Source organism: Macaca thibetana, chromosome 10 (assembly GCF_024542745.1).
Source record: "Macaca thibetana thibetana isolate TM-01 chromosome 10, ASM2454274v1, whole genome shotgun sequence".
Classification (NCBI taxonomy): Eukaryota; Metazoa; Chordata; class Mammalia; order Primates; family Cercopithecidae; genus Macaca; species Macaca thibetana.
Window position 1 is genome coordinate 42,583,106 of NC_065587.1, and position 20,280 is coordinate 42,603,385.

Below are 20,280 nucleotides of genomic sequence, written 5' to 3' on the forward strand. Positions count from 1 at the left end.
GAATTTCAGATAAACAACAAATACTTTTTTTTTAGGGTAACTACGTCTCATATAATGTTTGGTATATACTTTCACTAGAAAGTTATTTCATAGCCATGCACAGTGGTGCTCACCTGTAGTCCCAGCTACTAGGGAGGCTGAGGCAGGAGGATGGATTTAGAGGCTCCAGGAGTTGGAGGCTGCTGTGCACTAGGATTATGCCTGTGAATAGCCATTGTACTCCAGGATGGGCAACACAGGGAGCTCCCTTCTCAAAAAAAAAAAAAAAAATTAGTTCTTTTTTTTTTTTTTAAATGAAAGGGCTCGCATATTTATTACTGAACCCAGCCAATCAACACGTTCATAACAGGTTCAGAGAGAAAAAAAAATATTCCCAATAACATGTCCAACTCTCCAGAGAGTGGCGACATTTTCACCTTGATGTGGTAACATGATTGTGACCTTCAGACAGTATAAATGTGTGTGCCATCTCAAGTGCAATTCCTTATAGACCCAGCTTGGTTCTTCTCCAGTGTCTCCTTTTGGAGTTGTACCTGTTTTTATTACCAGTTTTCATCTGAATCCACTGGGGAATGGGACGATTTTCCTTTTGTTTCTCGGGCAGGAATTGCTTAATCCTGAAAGTCTTGTGAGAAGACATGGCGAGAAGCGGAGTCAAGCACACACCACGATGGCAGAGAAAGGAACGTTATTTCATTGTTTATGTGAAGTTCAAACTTAACTGGCATCTTGTTTTTTATCTAGCTCCTCTCCCTCCTTACCATGTCGTCCCCTCACAGACTTGGTGAGTGGTGCCTTTCCCCCACTTGTTCCAAGCCTTCTAGAGCAGAAGATAGGAATTCTGAAGCCCCAGGAAACGAGTCCTGACTTTGGGGAGGAGAGGACAGAGGAGCGAGACCCTAGAACAAGGCGGCTCCAAGGCCTTTGGGGGCCTGGTCCTGCATGGGTGGGGTGCTGGGGGCTTGGCCCCAGAAGAGCCACTCGGGAGAACTGTTTTGTTCCTTCCATTCCTGGTAATTTGATAGTTTTCCAACTAAAACTGGTTTCCCATCATAAATAATGGACTCCCTCTGTTCACTGGGATGGTTGCCTGTGTTGATGGCTGTTCTGTGTGTACCAAGCACTGTATTGATGGCCTTACGTTGCTGTTATCACAAATACTTCCTCCCTGCCTACCTTGCACCAGGCAAGGTTTATTACTGAGGACACAACTGTGAACAAAGCAGGTAAACCCCTTCCTTTTAGGGATTTCAGAGCCTAAAAGGAGGGGAGAACTAAGGGCAATCGGGTGAACTCTTTTTTTTTTTTTTTTTTTGAGACGGAGTTTCGCTCTTGTTTCCCAGGCTGGAGTGCAGTGGCACAATCTCGGCTCACTGCAATCTCCACCTCCTGGGTTCAAGTAATTCTCCTGCCTCAGCCTCCTGAGTAGCTGGGATTACAGGCGAGTGCCATCACACCCGGCTAGGTTTTTGTATTTTTTAGTAGAGAGGGGGTTTCACCATGTTGGCTAGGCTGGTCTTGAACTCTTGACCTTAGGTGATCCATCCACCTCGCCCTCCCAAAGTGCTGGGATTACAGGCGTGAGCCACTGCACCTGGCCAGATGTACTCTTACATAATTAAGTTGGCAGGGTAAGAAATGCACTTAAAATAAACCAATGACTTTAAGAGGTGAAAAATAGTACACCCAGTTCACACATGAAGATACTGAGGTTTGGAGAAATTAATCCATTTGTGCAAGATTGGACCTCCAGTAAATGATAGAGCTGAGAGTTAAACCTTGTCTCCAAATTCATGCTCTTAACCACTCGGATATGAGGCACCTGTGGGGATCTGGCTTGGAGTGTGTCATCATTCTGTGGGAGTTTCTTTGGCGGTGATCTTAGTTTTCTCATCTTTGAAATGAGGGTGTTGCGGCAGGTGGGTTCTCATGCATCATCCCCAAAGAGGAACAAACAAATGAAAAGCTCTTGCAGGCCGAGAGGTCAATGACACCGTCAAGGCTTGTCTGCTGGAAGGTGCCTCTCTTCTGGGACTAGAAACATTTCTGTCCACTTTTCCCTGTCCCCTGAGGACAGAGCCTGTGCATGAGACTCAACCAGAAGCCAGCAGCCTTGCTAGATCTGACACAGAGGGAAAGGTCCTGAGCTGGGTGGGGGCACAAGGATAGGATCAAAACAGTGAAGTGAACAAACCCGTAATAAAACTGGCATTCCTGAGAGGAGAAACCGCAAGGTGCGACTTGAAAGGACTTGGCTGGGGTTCCCACTGCGCTGACAAAAGCAGGAGGGGCAGCTCACCCTCCAGCAGCTATGGCTCTGCCTGTGCCCTGCAGGTATCCTGCTCCACGGCAGGACTTGCAGGCCCTCCCCCAGCAGCTGTGTGCACCACCTTCACATCAAAGTCAACAGTCCCAGCCCCAGGCTGTGAGCAGGAACCAGAAAAACATATTCTGCTCCTAGCAACACATTGCAAATGAAACTGGCAAATGCCAACTTGCAGGGCAGTCTCAATACTGAGTTCTCCCTATGGGCCAGGAAGCTTCCCCCCAAACCCTACTAGCCGGTGTTTCCTCCAAACAGTCCCAGAAGGGCTGTTGGGAGGGCCAAAACCTTTGTGCAGGCTGGAAAGGAGTATTGTTTAAATTAGGTGCAAAGATCTGTTCCACCTCTAACACATCCAAAAGGGAAAAAAGGGAGGCAAGGATGGGGAGGCCCTTTCAACAAACCAGACAGGAGAGGATAGCGTACTTCTTACATTTAAACAAGGTGGCTTCTTTAGCAAATATAAGTGAATTTTAACATTTTGTAGATTCATGGCAGGGTGCGGTGGCTCATGCCTGTAATCCCAGCACTTTGGGAGGCCGAGGCGGGCAGATCCCTTGAACTTAGGAGTTTGAGACCAGCTGGGGCAACATGGTGAAACCATGTCTCTACAAAAAATACAAAAATTAGCCAGGTGTGGTGGCCTGAGGTGGAAGGATTGCTTGAGTCCTGGAGGTGGAGTTTAGAGTGAGCTGAGGTTCATGCCACTGCCACTCCAGACTGGGTCACAGAGCAGACCTTGTCTCAAAAAAAAAAAAAAAAAAAGAAAAATATTGTACGTTCTTGTTAGACAAAAAGTAGAGAAAATGCCATAATATTTTCTTCTTGAGGGTTTACAGCCATTTTTTGCTTTGCATTTTTTAGCTTTAAAAAAATTAGAAGATTGCTACATGCTTCTCATAAGATACTGACATAATTCAGAAGCGTGTGAGGTGTGAGTGAAAGAGAAAGAGACCTCCCCGCTCCCCATCACTGCAGCTGCACTGGCTCCACCTTCATGGGTCCTGCTTTTTTTTTTTTTGAGATAGGATCTCCCTCTGTCACCCAAGCTGGAGTGCAGTGGCGCCATCATAGCTCACTACAGCCTTGACCTCCTGGGCTCAATCGATCCTCCTGCCTCAGTCTCCCAGTGTGTTAGAATTACAGGTGTGAACCACTACTTCTGGTCTAGTCTGCTCTGCTCTTTACGCTGTAACCTTTGGATCCTGGAATGGTTCCTTCCTGCTCTAAGGCCTTTGCACTTGCCTTTCCCTTAGCAGCTTGGGACTCCTTGTCCTTTTTCTTCCCCTACTCTCTTCCCTTCCCCTCCCAAATCCAACCTGGCTAACTCTCCTGCAGCCTTCAGATCGCCCTCTGAACATCTCCCTGGGCTACACCCCTGTGTCTTGACTCCTGGTTACCATGTGCCCACAGTTCCACATGGCACATGGAATGATTGAATGAATGATTCCCCATGCAGTTACCTGTGTTACCTATTCCTTGTATTTTATCCCAGGCATTTTTCTATTCATGCCTAAATTAGCAACGTGTCTAGAGTAAGACCTCATTCTGCAGACTGGTATTGCTGCCTCTGATAATAATAGGAACTGAGGTTTGCTGACAGTCAGACACTGGGCCCAGTACTTCATGCACAAAATCTCATTTACCCCCTTCCATTTTACAGCAGAGAAAGTTGGGTACTGAGAAGTATAGAAATTGCTGGGTTTCATAAAGATGCAAGTGATAAGGTGCTGACAGAAAAGGTTTCTTTGATCTAAGCCGCTATACGATATTGCCTCAAAGTCAAGGTAACTTAGTATTGATGAATTAATTTGCTTGTTCTTGTAGCCAGTGATCATGTACCAGGATGTGACATAAAGCAGATCAATAAAATAAAATTAAATATAATGTTACGAAGACACCAAAATATTTGCAAGCCTATGGGTCATCTTATTAACAAAAGCAGGATGTTCACCTATTTTTAGAGAATGCTGTCATGCACCACCATGGACCCAACACCAGCTTCCATGACTGTCAACTCATGGCCAACATTTTTTCACCCGCATCCACCCCCTTCCCTACCCTCACACCAGATTATTTTGAAACCAATCCCAAGAATCATATTATTTTATTAATAAGTGTTTCAGCATGTTTCTAAAAAATAAGGACTCTTAAACACATTATAATTCTATTATCATACTAAAATGTATGTTAACAATCATTCTTTAACATCACCAAGTATTCTGTCTGTTGAAATTGCCCCAATTTTTCAGCAATTGTTTTCTTCTCATTTAAAAAATTTATCTATTTTTAATTGACACATAAAAATTGTATATATCTATCCTATACAACATGTTGTTTTGAAATCTGTATCCATATTTAGCTTAATTAGCTAAATCAAGCTAATGAACATACAGCTTAGCATCACATACTTATCACAGAACACACACAGGTAGTCCTAAAATCTACTCGCAGCGATTTTCAAGAATGCAGTACCTTGTCATGAACTGTAGGCACCATGGTGTACAATAGATCTCTTGACCTTATTCAACCTGTCTAACTGGAATTTTATTTTATTTTATTTTATTTTTGAGATGGAGTCTCGCTCTGCCGCCCAGGCTGGAGTGCAGTGGCCGGATCTCAGCTTACTGCAAGCTCCGCCTCCCGGGTTCACGCCATTCTCCTGCCTCAGCCTCCCGAGTAGTTGGGACTACAGGCGCCCGCCACCGCGCCCGGCTAGTTTTTTGTATTTTTTTTTTTTAGTAGAGACGGGGTTTCACCATGTTAGCCAGGATGGTCTCGATCTCCTGACCTCGTGATCCGTCCGTCTCGGCCTCCCAAAGTGCTGGGATTACAGGCTTGAGCCACCGCGCCCGGCCAACTGCAATTTTATATCTTTTGACCCCATCTCCCCAGTCTCCTAGCCCCCCTCTGTTGCCCACCATGCTACTCTAACTTCTATGAATTTGACTTTTTTAGATTTCACTTGTAAGCGAGACCATGCGGCATTTGTTATGTTTGTTTAGTTTGTTTTCATCGAGATGCGAATAAGGTCCATCCACACATGGCTGTTGGTTGATATGACTCTTAAGCCTCCTTAATTCTGTAGGTTCTTCTCCACTTTTCTTTCCTTGCAATTTACTTGTTGAAGAAACTGAGTCATTCGTCCCAGAGAGTTTTGTGCAATTGGGAGTTTGGGGATTGCATCCCTGTGATATCATTTACTATGTTTTTCTGTTTCAGATATTTCTTATAAATTGAGGGTTGAATTTGGAGGCTTAGCTGTTTCTGGTTTGATTTTTTTTCATAAAAATATGTCATAGGTGGTTTGAAATATTTATTTTTATTTTTAGGCGGAGTCCTGCTCTGTCGCCCAGGCTGGAGTGCAGTGGTGTGATCTCGGCTCACTGCAACCTCCGCCTCCTGGTTCAAGTGATTCTTCTGACTCAGCTTCCTGTGTAGCTGAGATTACAGGTACCCACCACCACGCCTGACTAATTTTTGTATTTTTAGTAGAGATGGGGTTTTGCCATGTTGGCCAGGCTGGTCTTGAACTCTTGACCTCAGGTGATCCGCCCACCTCGGCCTCCCAAAGTGCTGGGACTACAGGCATGAGCTGCCATGCCCGGCCTAGGTTTGAAATATTTAGAACCTCCATTATAACCTTCCAGAACTTCTGTGGCTGGGACTTCCAGGTTGAGAACTTCAGAGCTAGCCTCAGTCTCAGCCTCTCATTCACTGAAGTAGCAGCCAAGCCCGGGAGGCTAAGTCACGCTCAGCAAAATCCCTGCAGCCTGCAAAATCCCTTCACAGACTACTGACCTAGACGGAGAAAGCTGAGGAGGGCTTTAGAAAAAGCAGCTTCCCTCTGCTGCCCTGAGTCGCCCTGGGGATTTGCAGGGGAGGTTCCCCGACCTGGTTCGCTTTCTGCTTGCTAGCACGCAGGGTGGCTATGTGCCACAGCCCAGCCTGACTCATCCTCTCTGCTTTTTATTTCTTTCCTCCTCACACCCTCACTGAGCTGCTAATTGCTCTCCTCCACCCTCCCCCTTGGTTGGAATCCTGAGGCCCTGACCTAGAGACACCCCATCACAAGTGTTTTCCAGCCAGCTCCAAAACCTCATCTCTGCTTTATTTGAAAATCAGTCAACATTAAACAGAGACTTGCTCTGATTTAAGGAGACTTTTAAAACTCTAATTTTCCTTTTCTCCCTTCGCTGCTTCTTTTTCTTTTTTATTGTTTGTTTTCCATTTTTTTAAAGACTTCTTGGCAACTGGTTTTGGGAGAAAGAGACCCTTTTGCAAAGGACCAGAAGGCATGTCCAGTGTTCAAACCCAAGGTGATGAAACCCCAAAGGTGTTTTCCTTTCCACATCTCTGTCTCTTCCACTCCCAGGCCCACACCAGAAGGGCTGTCCGATTTACACATTGGCAGGTTTATGATTCATCCAACAAATGGTTTAAGCACCTTCATGGTTCCCAGGGCCCTTCTTAGTACTGGAGATTCAGCCAAGCTCGGCATCACCAAGTTCCTGCACACACATTGCTGGGGAAGGCAGATTAAAAAAAAAAAAATTCCAGGAGTGGTGGCTCATGCCTGTAATCCCATCGTTTTGGGAGGCTGAGGCAGGAAGATCGCTTAAGCCCAGGAGTTTGAGACCAGGCTGGGCAACACATTGAGACCCCATCTCTGCAAAATATATTTTTTAAAAAATTAGCTGGACATCGTGGCTCATGCCAGTAGTCCTAGCTCCTTGGGAGGCTGAGGCAGGAGGATCACTGGAGCCCACGAGGTTGAGGCTGCAGAGAGCTATGATCAAGTCACTGCATTCCAGCTTGGGTGACAGAGGGAGACCCCATCTCTAAAGAAAAACAAAGAAAGAAAAAAAAATACACAATTTAAATTCAATCATGATGTGTTAGAGGGAAAAACGATCTGGGTGGTAGGAAAGTGGGTGACTGGGCAGGAAAGTGCAGTGAAGGTGGGAGAGAAGAGGGCAGAAGAAACCTGTCTCAGGTGAGGACCTTGGAGCTAAAGCCTTAGGTATGAAGAAGATCTGAGGGGACGAGCTCCAGGCAGAGGGAGCGAGGAGCTATGCAAAGCCCCTGCAGAGAGATTCACTGGGAGAACTTAAAAGGTCAGAGAGCAGGCCAATGTTGTTGGAGAGATGGGCGGGGGGTCTATTGGCCACAGTGAGGAAACAGGTCTCTGTTCTAAGGCAGTGATTCCTTAGTGCTGGGGGTGATTTGGCCCCTCAAAGGACATTTGGTAATGTTGGGAGACATTTTTGGTTGCCACCCATTTGGGGGCAGTTACTCCTGGCATCTAGTGGGTAGGGGCCAGGGATACTGCCTAAGTCCTGCAAAGCACAGGACAGCCCCTATCACAGAGAACTCGTCAATCCCGGATGTAATAGTGCTGAGGTTGAGAAACCCTGGTCTAAGAGTGGTGGAAGGTCACTGGAGGGTCTGAAGCAAAGGAAGGATGTCGTGTGTGTTAAAAAAGGAGAGTGGAGTGTGGGGAGGGAGGGTGGAGGTGGGGAAATGGGGAGACATTGCACTCGTCTCAGTGAGAGATGCTTCTAGTTCCAGGAGGCGGACCTCAAGGATGGAGAGAAGGCGGATGTTTTGAGATTGTTCCTATTCAAGTAAGCTATGGTCAAACACGTTTTGGAAATGTACACTATACCGAGATAAGCAGTCTAGCATGAATCCCAGAGCAAGACTATTTAAGTTCAGATCTTGGCTCTGCCTCTTGTTAGCTGTGTGATCTTGGGCAGGATTCTCAACCTCTCTGTGCCACAATTTTTCCATTGTAAAGTGGAATAATAGTGTCCATCTCAGAGGGCTAATGTAAGGAGTAAATTAGTTAATATACATATAAATAAACTAGTAGATGACTAGAACACTGTGAATACTCAATAAGCATTATCTGGTATTAGTACATACTCGTTTTGGGAGTATCACTGGTTATAAACACAATTGAAGTCTCTGAGAAGACCTGTAACGAAACTGTTGCTGGACTTGCTTAGCTTGCATTCACTAAACTTATATTTTCATGACACGTCCCCCACCCCCACCAATTGTCTGAACACTCCGAAAACCAGAGATCCTCAGAAAACATTATTTATTTATTTATTGATTGATTGATTGATTGATTGAGATGGAGTGTCGCTCTGTCCCCCAGGCTGGAGTACAGTGGTGTGATCTCGTCTCACTGCAACCTCCACCTCCGGGGTTCAAGCAATTCTCATACCTCAGCCTCCTGAACAGCTGGGATTACAGACGTGCACAACCACACCTAGCTAATTTTGTATTTTTAGTAGAGACAGGGTTTCACCATGTTGGCCAGGCTGGTCTTAAACTTCTGGCCTCAGGTGATCCACCTGCCTCGCCCTCCCAAAGTGCTGGGATTACAGGCATGAACCACTGTACCCAGACCCTCAGAAAACATTTTAAAATCATCTTTATTGAGATCTAATTCACAGATCATAAAATTCATTCTTTTAAAGTATACAATTCAATGGTTTTTGGTATATTGAAAAAGTTGTGCAGTCGTCCTCACAATCTAATTTTGGAACATTTTGTCTCCTCGGAAAGAAACTCTGTACTTATTAGTAGTCTCACCTCATTCTCCCTTCCCCCAGCCCCTGGAAACCACTCATCTACTTTCTGTCTATGAATGTGTCTGTTCTGGACATGTCACATAAATGGAGTCATACAGTATGTGGCCTTTTGTGATTGACTTCTCTCACTGAGTGTAGTGTTTTCAAGATGCTGCCATGTAGCATGGATCTGTGTTTCATTCCTCGTTCATGGTCAAATGTTATTCCACTGCAGGGAGAGACCACATTTAGTTCATGCGTTCATCAGTTGCTGGACATGGGTTGGTTCCAGTTTTTGGTTATTATAAATAAAGCTGCTATGAACATTCATGTACAAGTTGCAGTGTGGATACATGTTTTTATTTCTCCTGGGTAGACACCTAGGTGTGGAATTGCTGGGTCACATGGTGAGCTCAGTGTTGAGCTTTTTACAGAGGAGAGCACTCTGAGGTTTGTGGATGTTGGCATTTTGTTTGCTCTGCCATTTCCTCCTCTTCTCGTTCCTCTCCCGCCATGTTCCCCCTGTACTCCTAGATGCCAGTGAGAACTTTGCCTCTTCCCAACTGTTCGATCTTGAGGAAGTGATTTATCCTTCTCTGAGCCTCCATTTTCTCACCTGTAAAATGGGAATAAAGATGAAATGGGATTATTTATGTAAAATGCTTGCTCTAGTCCTAGTAGTCAACTGGTTGAAGCCGTATTGTTGCTAGTGGCATCTGTGAGTGTGCATTGTGAGATCTTCTTCATGTAAGCAGTATATGGATTGGTAGATGCAATTGCCAGCAATGCTGTGATAAAGAATCCTGTGCTTGTCTCCTGGGCAGGACATAGGATACGCACATCTTCACCTCCATTGGAGTTGGCCAACTGAATCTCTAAGGCAATTGAACCAACGCACACTCCCAGTGGAAGAGTTTTCACCACACCATTTTTGCTGAGCCCTGATAATTTCTTTCTTTTTGCCCAGTTGGTGGGTGTGACACAATGCCACCTTATAGTTTTGATTTGGATGCCAGATACTTTATCTGGATTATGTTATTTAGCACTTGCAGACACCTTGTGAGGTTCATACTAATATGATTCTTTTTTTTTGAGACAGAGTCTCATTCTATTGCCCAGGCTGGAGTGCAATGGCACGATCTCAGCTCACTGCAACCTCCGCCTCCTGGGTTCAAGCGATTCTCCTGCCTCAGCCTCCTGAGTAGCTGGGACAACAGGTGCTCGCCACCACGCCCAGCTAATTTTTGTATTTTAGTAGAGACAGGGTTTCACCATGTTGACCAGGCTGGTCTCGAACTCCTGACCTTGTGATCCACCCACCTTGGCCTCCCAAAGTGCTGGAATTACAGGCATGAGCCACCGTGCCCGGCCATATGATACCCATTTTGCAGAGGAAGAAACAGACTTTGAGAAGTAAAGGGCTGGCCCATGAAACATGAAGCCAGGCAGTCTGGTTCCAATGCCTAGGCTCTCCACCTGAGCTTTACTCTGCCTCCTTGGGGCCTGGGCTGACGAATAAACATGAAAAAGACCCCAGAGTGACTACTGAGACTGCCAAGAAATTGAAGAACTACATTCACTCTTTCCATCAGCAAATACTTATTTGTGCCAGGCTCTGTGAACAAAATAAAGTCCCTATTCCCAGGACTTCTGGTCCAGTGTGGGGAGACAGCAAATAGATATGCAACATTACATAAGCTCTGGGAGAAAAATCAAGCAGGAAAAGGGGCTGCAGGGTGATGTTTGTCTGAGGAGGTCAAGGGAGGCTTCTCAAGGAAGAGACATTTGGACAGAGAACTGGACATTCATACAGGAAGGGACGTAGTGAGAGTGTGAGCCACGTGGCCAGCTGCAGGAAGAGCTTTTTTGGCAGAGAGAACAGCACACGCAGAGTTTGCATGGTGGCATGATTGGGGAGTTTGAGGAATACCAAGGCAGCCTTGGTAGGCAGAACTCTAGAGCTGGCTCTGGATTCTCATTCTCTGGTTATCCAACCAAACAGGAATCCAGGGACTGCTGCGAAGGATTTGAAGTTGAAATGAAAGTCCCAAGTCGGTTGATCTTAGGATATGAAGATGATCCTAATGGGCCTCATCTAATCAGAGGGGCCCTTTAAGAGCAGCGGATCCTCTCTGGCTGGCGCAGGAGAAGTCAGAGGGTTTGGAAGCAGGAAAAGGATTCCAGGGACCCTTGCTGGCTGAAGATAGAGGAATCCACGAGACAAGTAATGCAGGTGGCCTCTCCAGGCGCTGAGAGCTGCCCCCAGCTGAAAGCCACCAAGGAAATGGGGACCACAAGGACCTGGATCCTGCAGTTAGAGAAATGAGCTCAGAAGAGAACCCAAGCTCCTGGTAAGAACATAGCTGGCAACACGTGATTTCAGCCTGAGCAGAGAACCCGGACGCACTGCACTAGACTTCTGACCTACAGAACCATGAGCTTCTAAACAGGTGTTGTTTTAAGCTGCTAAATCTGGGGCAATTTGTTACACAGCATAGAAAACAAATATAGAAGTTGTGTGGCTGGGACAGGGGACACAAGGGGCAGAAGGAGAAGATGAGGCTTGGGAGGGACTGATTGCCGTGGTGAGGACTTTGGCTTTTATGCCGAGGGAGGCGGGAAGCTGCCAGAAATGTGTGACTCTCAGACCGCCTGGCCCTCTGCCACACACTCGCCTTCTCGCAGGTTCCATCCTGTCCAGTTTTTGTTCCACCACCGCAGCCCACTTCCTTACGTTTATCCATCTATCAAGTGATGTGTGTATGTGAGTCAGTCAGGCCCTGTTGATTGCAGGGGACAGGAAACCAGCAGAAAGTACTTATCCTCCAAATCCAGGGACTTCAGGGTGAGCTAGATCCAGGAACTCAAGCATTACTTTCAGAAATCTGTGTCCTTCCGCCTCTGCCCTTCGCTCTCTTCTGTGTGTCTGCGTTTTCAGGTGGGCTCCCCACATGGTGGCCAGGATGGTCACCAGCAACTCTGGCCTTCACCCTGCCATCCCAGTGATCCAGGCAGAGAGACCCCCACCTTTCTCTCAATGGCTCTCTTAAAAGTCTTAGAGATGACACGCCTTAGCCCAGCTGGGTCACAAGGTCACTGTGAAGCCAGTCACAAAAGGTGGGCAGCCGTGGGGAGAATACATTTAATGGCTGGGCCTGGGCCATGCACTTCTTCCAGGAGGCAAGCAGGGCAGAGGGCTCCAGGCCCACCCTGAAACCCCCTGGACTGTGAAAGTGAAGAGTGGTCCTTTATGGGGTCACTCGGGTGCCACCTGCAGCAAGAGAGGAAGCAGATGCTGGTGGTCAAAGCAGCAGATGCCCCTGAGAGTGGCCAGCTTGGTCCACACCTCCAGGTGCCGTGGGTGCCTGCACTCAGATACGGCTTGGAGATTCCAGAGCATCGCGCTCTGTTGCGTTCAGGTCACCCCCCTATCTCTGTATCCTATTAGGTCTTGGCACAGGCAGCAGGACTTGTGGAAATATGACAGAGCCCTGCCTTTGACCTGGTTGTTTACTGGAGAAATAAATAGAGAAAATCAGCTGAACAGATGCTTGGATGAACGGAGCAGCCCTGGGAGGCACATGCAACAGTCGCCTTTGTAAACAGACGCGGCTCAGAAAGTCTGTCTGAGCCCCAAACAAACGAGGCCTACAGCCAAGCGTGAAGCCATCTGGGTTCCCCAACCAGCAAGGATGAGGCACCCTGGAGCCGTGGGGCCACTGGGGCTGGGGGATTGCCCAGGATGCCCCAGCCTGTAGGGGTGGTGGGGGTGCGCACTGACTCTTACATTTTCCCCTTGCTCTTTTGGAAATGCAGTTTTTGGCTTTGGGAGTCCAAGGTGGGCGGATCACGAGGTCAGGAGATCGAGACCATCCTGGCTAACACGGTAAAACCCCATCTCTACTAAAAATACAAAAAATTAGCTAGGCGTGGTGGCGGGTGCCTGTAGTCCCAGCTACTCGGGAGGCTTAGGCAGGAGAATGGCGTGAACCCAGGGCAGAGCTTGCAGTGAGCGGAGATCGCACGATTGCACTCCAGCCTGGGCGACAGAGCGAGACTCCATCTCAAAAACAAAACAAAACAAAACAAAAATATATATACATATAAATAAAATGCAGTACTGGAAACAGGTCTGGGAGGAGAAGGACTGATTGGCTTGGAGATTCCCCTCCCCAAACACCAATAATCATTACAATCGACCTTGCAATAGCCTAAGGATTTTATCAGAGTCCCCTTCTCCCCGGCACATGTATGATTCTCTCATGACATCTCCTCTGCTTGAGCTCCAGCCATATGGGCCTCTTCGCTGGTCCTCAAGGACACCAAGTATGCTTGTGTCTCAGGGCCTGCGCACCTGCTGTTCCCACTGCCTGTGACGCCCTCCCCACCCCAGCCCTGTGGCTTGCCCCTCACTTCCATTAGGTTTCTGCTCAAATGCTCCCTTAAAACACAGGACTTGTATCAGGCTCTGTTTTGCTGCAGCGGCAAACAACCCAAGCCCTCCATGCCCCGACACACCAAATGTTTATCTCTCACACACACAGCACCTCCAACCTCATTCTAGGGGGATCTGAGACCCAGGCTGATGCAGACTCCATCTCCACTTTCACGGTCACAGTGTCAGAGGAAAGGGAGTGTGGCAAGTCACAGTGACACCTGTCACTTCCATGTACACTTTGTTGGCCAAAGCAAGTCACAGATGTCTGGGAGGAGAGCCAAAAACATGAGTGACTAGCTCAGTGTCACCTCCTTTCTTAGTCACCCTAAATAAGCAGTCCCACCCTGCTTTAATGCCTTTCCTACGCTGCTCCCCACCTGACAGTATGGATATTTAGCTGTTGTTCCCTCGCTTCCCCCTAGAATAAGGTCTTCCTGAGGGCAGGACTTTGGTTTTGTTCACTGGTTTGCCTGCAATATTTAGAACACTGCCTGGCAGCATTCAATATGCACTCAAATAAGTGTTAGTCAAATGAATCAAGAGCATTATAAACAGTTAATATCGAAGGCTACTGACCACGTGCCAGCTGCCATGCTAAGAGCTGTTCGTGCATTTACTCATTTGATCCTTGTCTCAATCCTGTGGGGGATGTAGGTCTATATGACCCCCATTTTCCATATAAGGAAACTGAGGCTCAAAGGGGTTGAGACAGTTGCCCAAGGTCACACAGCAAGTGAGTGGGCAGAGCCAACCTCTTGACCCACCTCTGAGGTGCCCTGCAACCAGTCGCTTATGACCAAGAGGGCAGGGTCGCTATGTCCAAGCACAGAAGTGGAGACAGGGCCTGGTGAGCATTTTCAGAGGGCAGAGCACCAGTGGCAGAAAATAATAAAAGTATCTCTAGTTCTTGGGTGCCAGGCACAGTGCCAAGGGAGGCACATGCACCTTCTTATGGTCACAAGCATTGTTGGAATCCCCATTGAACAGGGGAGGAATCTGGAGGTGATGACACTTTCCAAGGTGCTGCTAGTCTCCAGGAAAACCTGAGGCCCTGGTCTTCCAGATCTGGAGGCTGAAACACTAACCACAAGGCTGTCCTACCTTTTTGCTGACCTGTACGTCCAGAGCATTGCAAAAGAGGCATTAATTTCCATTGTCACTGTGCCCAGGGCCCCTCAGCAAGTCAGCAGGCTCCGCTTTCCTCTGCTGTGACTGTATGAAGCTCCTTGATGGGGACATAATGCAAGCCATTGCCTTGTTGCCTAATAGTTTATTGCATTCTGTTTTTCCAGCCCAGAAAAGAAGGCGAACTTTAATGTTTTCCTCCTGTGAATGCTTGTACTTCTGTCCAGGCTTGTCCCTAACCTCTCCCTGGGTTCTATCTGTCACTCTCCACTGACTCCTTGCCTTTTCTCTGAATTGCTGCAACAATCACATAGAAGAGTGCAGGGGATTCCTCCACAGATGCCTGGGTTCGGGTCTCAGCCCCACCACTTACTGGCTCTGTGCCCCAGAGCATGTTTCTCAGCCTTTCTGAGCCTCAGTTTTCTCATCTGTGGAATGGGAATAATGACCATTCCTAACTCATAGGGTTGAGGGCTAAATGCATCAACTATGTAAAGACATGCATTGAGTGCTCCATCAGTGGGAGAAACCATCATTTCTGAGGACTGTGGTGGCACCAAACATCTCTTCTGAAGTGTTTGAGGTCCATCAAAGTTGGCACAATATTGTTCATGCCTCACTATTTGGAAAAGCAAAAAAATTGCAAACACTCAGTTATTCGCCAATACAGTACAAAATTGACTCAATCAATTCTCTGTGTCTGCAATGGAAAACTCTACAGCTGGTAACAAAACCACTGTATTGCCTGAGGGGACTTTGGCTGAAAAAGGCGGTTGTGTCACATACCACATTAGTAGGTTAGATTTTGGGGATTTTGCCTTCTGCATTACATATTTCTGAAATATTTAAATTATTTTATAAGGTAGAGGTTGTTTTGTAATCAGGAGAAGCAAAAGACGTGTGAGCTTCATGTAATGGGGTCCACAAGGAACTTTGTATGTCTATGACTTTGTTTCCCACTTTCCTTGACTCATCTTCAAAGAGTTTGGGCGTTCTCAAAGTAGAAACCCTCATTACTGGTGTCTTTGGAACTCCTGATTTGCTGCTGAATGAAAACAGAGTTCAATGGGTCTGGTAGGTTTGGTTATGGTCTTGTAAGGACTGTGAATTTCCCTCTGTGTGCCCTATGCAAGTGCTCAGCCCACCGGTCTTTAAATAAAGTTCAGTGCTGCCTGATTTAGTGGCACAGGTGGGAATCATTGCCTGAGCTTCTGTTTGGAGGTAGCAGTGTCCTTTTCATCACCCATACTGCTTTCTTCTGACTACCTTGAAAACCATATCCACGTGCTTTGTAATTATTTTATTAGCCCTACATGTAGAGGTGGTGCTGGCAGCTGGGCAACCCCTTGAACTCGATTATCCCAATGCCACTCTGCATCCCTGCACGTTTCCTGTCACTCGGGTTTGTCTGCTAGTCCCAGCTCTTCTATCAAGCAAGTAGTTTAAGAAGCACTGTCAGCTCTGACACCCAGGCTGAGGCAGCCTCCACTTCTATTTGTACTTTTGCAGTCACAGCATTAGGGGAAAGGGAGTGTGGTAAGTCACACAGTGACACCTGTCACTTCCATGCACATTTTCTTGGCCAAAACAAGTCACAGGTGTCTGGAAGGAGAGCCAAAAGTCAGCAATTCAGACCTCAGTTAACTCATTAGCATCTTGTTGAGACAGGGTAACTTCTGGAAAGAAAATAGCAGGCAGACGGAAGCAGTCACCAAACCTCTGACTGGAGACCTCTGGGATGACCGTCCCACAATCACTGGGCTTCCAGTGATCACTTGCTTTTATTTCTACCATGTTTGATGGGGAGTCAGTTTGACATGTCTTTCAAAAGATTGGTTTGGGCCTCAATCCCATATGCCCCAATCCCAGCAGACAAGACCAGCAGTCATGAACAGAGTCCCTGAGATTAACTCCCATTCCCAGTTACAGACAGCTCACTTTGGTTCCTGGTGGTTAATGGCATAGAATCTGCAGCTAGTGTGCCTGATTCACACCTGAGTTCTGCCTCTTACTAGCTGGTAGCCTTGGGCATGTTCTCCATCTTCTTGGGTCTCAGTTTCTCTATCTGTAAGATGCTGATGGTAAGGTACCCACCTCAAGATTATTATGAGGACTAAGTGAGTTCATACATGCAAGAAGCTTAGAACAGGGCCTAGCACATATTAAGTGCTCATAAACATTAGCCATCATGATTGCTATTCATATTATTATTATTATTGGTTTTTGTCTTTCAGTAGTGATGACAATGTTTGTCATTATGATTACATGCTCAAACTCTGTTCACATCTTTTCTCTGTCCATTTCCATCAATTTGATAAAAAGGTCTGTCTGCATTGGCCAAAGGTTACATTCACCCCCTTTCACGATCCTGGATTTTAACTGTCAACTCAGTTTTGCCTCCCTAGAATTTGAGAATGCCACACTTTTATTTCATTTCATCCATTGCCTGTGATCTCCCACGCCAGGCCCTTGTACCCTCACCTCGAATGCCTCCTCCCATCCTCTGCCCTGATGGGTGTTGCTCATTCCAGGGGATGACTTCGTCTGTGAGGTCCTCTGCACCCTCACCACCCCTGCCTCTCATGCCCACAGCTCCCAGTGACTCACCACCATTCCTGTGTGCACTTGGATGGAATCTTCTACTGAGAGCCAACTGCTGTCTAGGTCTCCCACCTGTAAGTAGGACCATTGGATCACACAGTTGTTAAGGTCCTGTTCAAGCCAATATGGGTCTTTGGAACATAGCTAAGAAAATATTGATGACACCTGTATCGAAGGAATCATGAAATGTTAGTTAAGGACATGAAAGAAGATCAGAATAAATGGAGCTATGTGTCTATATTCATAGATGTAAGACTCAATATTATAAAGATAAGAATGTATTCACATTTACTGAAGTTCAGTGAAATTGCAACAATTACTTTTGGATGTTGCATTTCTCTTTTTAAGTCCAGTCAAGTGAAGCAGTGGGAGTGGGGAAGGAACACATAAATCTGTAACCGGCTGTGATCAATTAGTTGTAAACACCATGGCACATCCTGGGCCAGCCAGGATGTTGCATTCCTAGTGAAACTTAACAAACCGATTCCAAAACTCATATGGAAAAATACAGACGAAGAATAATTTAGACAATTATTCCAAAGAATATTTGTCTAAGAAGAATATGTAGGGAAGGCATGCCAGACATCGAGTTGTTCACAAAGCTCTAGTTATTGAGAGAGGCCGATATTGAAATAGTGATAGAGAAATAGATGAATGAAACAGAATGGAAACTTGCTCCATGACTCAGGTGGCCTTGAAGACAAGGGAAAAGAATGGGTCATTCAAAAAATAATGCTGGGACAACTATTTCTCCATACCTTAAAAAAATTGATTCCAGCCGTATATCATACCCAACACTCAATTCAGGATGGATTAAACACCTGTGTATGAAAACCAAAACTTCAAAAAGAACATGTTGGAAAATATGACTCTTGGGGAAGGAAGGATTTCTTCTATGGATGAAAACCAAAACCTCAAAAACGAAAATGTTGGAATATGACTTTCGGGGAGAGAAGGATTTCTTAAATACTCCAGGTAGGAAAGGTGAGGAAGATAGTGGTCAGGCTGTGTGTTCTGGCTGTGAGTCACTCCAGCTGCCACCTGCCGGCAGTGTTATGCTGGGCATACTCTTCATCTCTGTGCTTCAACTGGTAAAATGTGGGTGTGCATTTTGGAAAACTAGCCCACTGCTGCCTTTCCCCATTCTTTTTTCGCCTGCAAAGTCAGTCCAACTTCCACCATGGAAGATGAGTGCTCTGGCTAATTTCTTTCTAGTGAACTGTAGGGCCGAGTCGAGGCATATGCCCCAATCCTAGCAGATGAGACCTGACGGCCTGTGTACCACGGGCTTCGGAGAAAAGCTCACTCCCTAAGAAACAGACGTCCAGGAGCCGACACCTTCCACCAGCACGTCATTCAGACTGCATGCGATACCTGGAGCTGCAGCAGCACCCTGTTACCACGAGGGCTCCAGTTGGAGGCATAGATGGGGGAGCACAGAGATGGAAAGAGCCTGGGTCCCTGAAGAGTTTATGGGGACACTGGTCTCGGCTGGGACTGCATGGACACCGGACATCACATTCTGGGAGAAGATACATTGTCTTTATTGTTCAATCCACTTAATGCATGATCTGTGATCTGCTGTTAGATTCGTTCTGACTGATGTATAACAGTCCTATGTCTTGATTCCTTGTAAGAATTAAGGGAGGCAGCCAGACTGGGTGGCTCATGCCTGTAATCTTAGCACTTTGGGAAGTCGAGGTGGGTGGATTACTTGAGCCCGGGAGTTTGAGACCAGCCTGGGCAACATGGTTGCCCATCTCTACCAAAAATACTCCCCCCTAAATTAACCAGGCATGGTGGTGTGAGCTGGTAGTCCCAGTTACTCTGGAGGCTGAGGGAGGAGGATTGCTTGAGCCTGGAAAGTCAAGGCTGCGGTGAGCTGGGGCACCACTGCACTCTAGCCTGGGCAACAGAGGGAGACCGTGTCTCAAAACAAAACAAAGAATTAAATGAGGTAACAATGTGTATAAAGCACTTTGCACAGTTGCTAGTCCTGCTGAGAGCTTGATAAATGACAGCTGCACAGTCGCTAGAACATGGAAGCCCCTCCCCGGGGTGACTGAATAAGGCTAATGGTCAGTTAGAGGCACTTACAACAGGAAAGGCTCTGGCTGGAGTTCAATGGGCATTATCCCACGAGTCCTCATAAAGGTCATATGAGGTCGGTACTATTATTGTCTCCATTTTAAACACCAGGAAACTGAGGCTCAGAGAGGTTAAGGAACTTGCCCAAGGGTCTGCAGCAAGAATGTGGTGGAGCCGGGACTTAAATCCAGGCCAGGCTTAGAAACTGCAGAACTTACTCATCTACTTTGGGAGACGGTTCTCCTAGGACAGGAGCCCTGATGTTTCCTTTGTGGGGTGGTGGGGAGCATTTTCATGTCATCAACAAATCCTGCTGCATGGAGCCCCACCAGCTCCTGGAGAGTCCAGCGCCGGCCTCAGCCCTCTGCCTCACTGTGTCATGGCTGGTCCTGGTGCACTGCCCAGCGAGGCGAGGAAGAGCCAAGAACCCCTGGCTCAAACGCCTCACTAATAGAGTTAGAATGTTCTTGTCAAGAAGGATTTCTTTTGGGGACAGCCAAGTGAGCCACATGCTCAGCTTTTAGAGGCAAAAGGACAAGCGTGACGCGTTCTTAGGGACTCAGCTATGGCAGCTGACACTTCCATCCTCAGGGCAGGGCGTACGAAGACGGGCCTGTTAGTTGCACATGAAATCCAACTTCCTTGGGGGTGTTTTGATGATTTCTGAACACTCTGGGCTTTCTTGCTATGTTTCTGTCAATTTCCTCTTACGACTTCTGCAGGCAGTCTCGGTGCCAGCTCAAAAGGACCTCGATCGCTGGGACAGCAAGTGGTGGGGATGGCCCCTACCCTCTTGGGGAGTCTTTTCAACCCATCAGCTTGTGAAGGGGAGAGTGAGATACCTGAATCGGGGGAGGGGACCCCGGGTAAGATCCTCGACCATCTTAACATTATCTACAGCCCAAGGGGAAGTCCTGAGTCAGAAACTGCTGTTTCTGTTGCTTTTAAATCCCAGTCCTGGCTCTCCATGCAGATTTCCTTAGCCAACTTCAAGCTGGACACTGCACAGCTGAATCCCCCGGGAGCATTGGAGCTGGACGCTAATGAAGTCACCACTGAACTCTTGGGAGTCTTTGAAGACAGAGAAGCCAGGAGGCAGCATCTGAGGCCACCAGCCCAGG

At 47.0% G+C, this 20,280-nt stretch overlaps 2 protein-coding genes across 2 annotated transcripts in view; both read right to left on the reverse strand.

The window, feature by feature from the left end:
- RBM38 (RNA binding motif protein 38) overlaps positions 1–20,280 on the reverse strand; it is a 493,989-nt gene that overhangs the window by 83,383 nt on the left and 390,326 nt on the right. The window lies entirely within an intron of this gene.
- LOC126929166 (60S ribosomal protein L39-like) lies at positions 482–857 on the reverse strand. Its single transcript, XM_050745310.1, has one exon. It carries the CDS (start codon positions 638–640, stop codon positions 485–487), a length of 156 nt encoding a protein of 51 aa, XP_050601267.1. The 5' UTR covers positions 641–857; the 3' UTR covers positions 482–484.

What these genes read in the sequence shown, in the direction of transcription:
- LOC126929166 (XM_050745310.1), bottom strand. Translation starts at nt 640, where the DNA reads ATGTCTTCTCACAAGACTTTCAGGATTAAGCAATTCCTGCCCGAGAAA.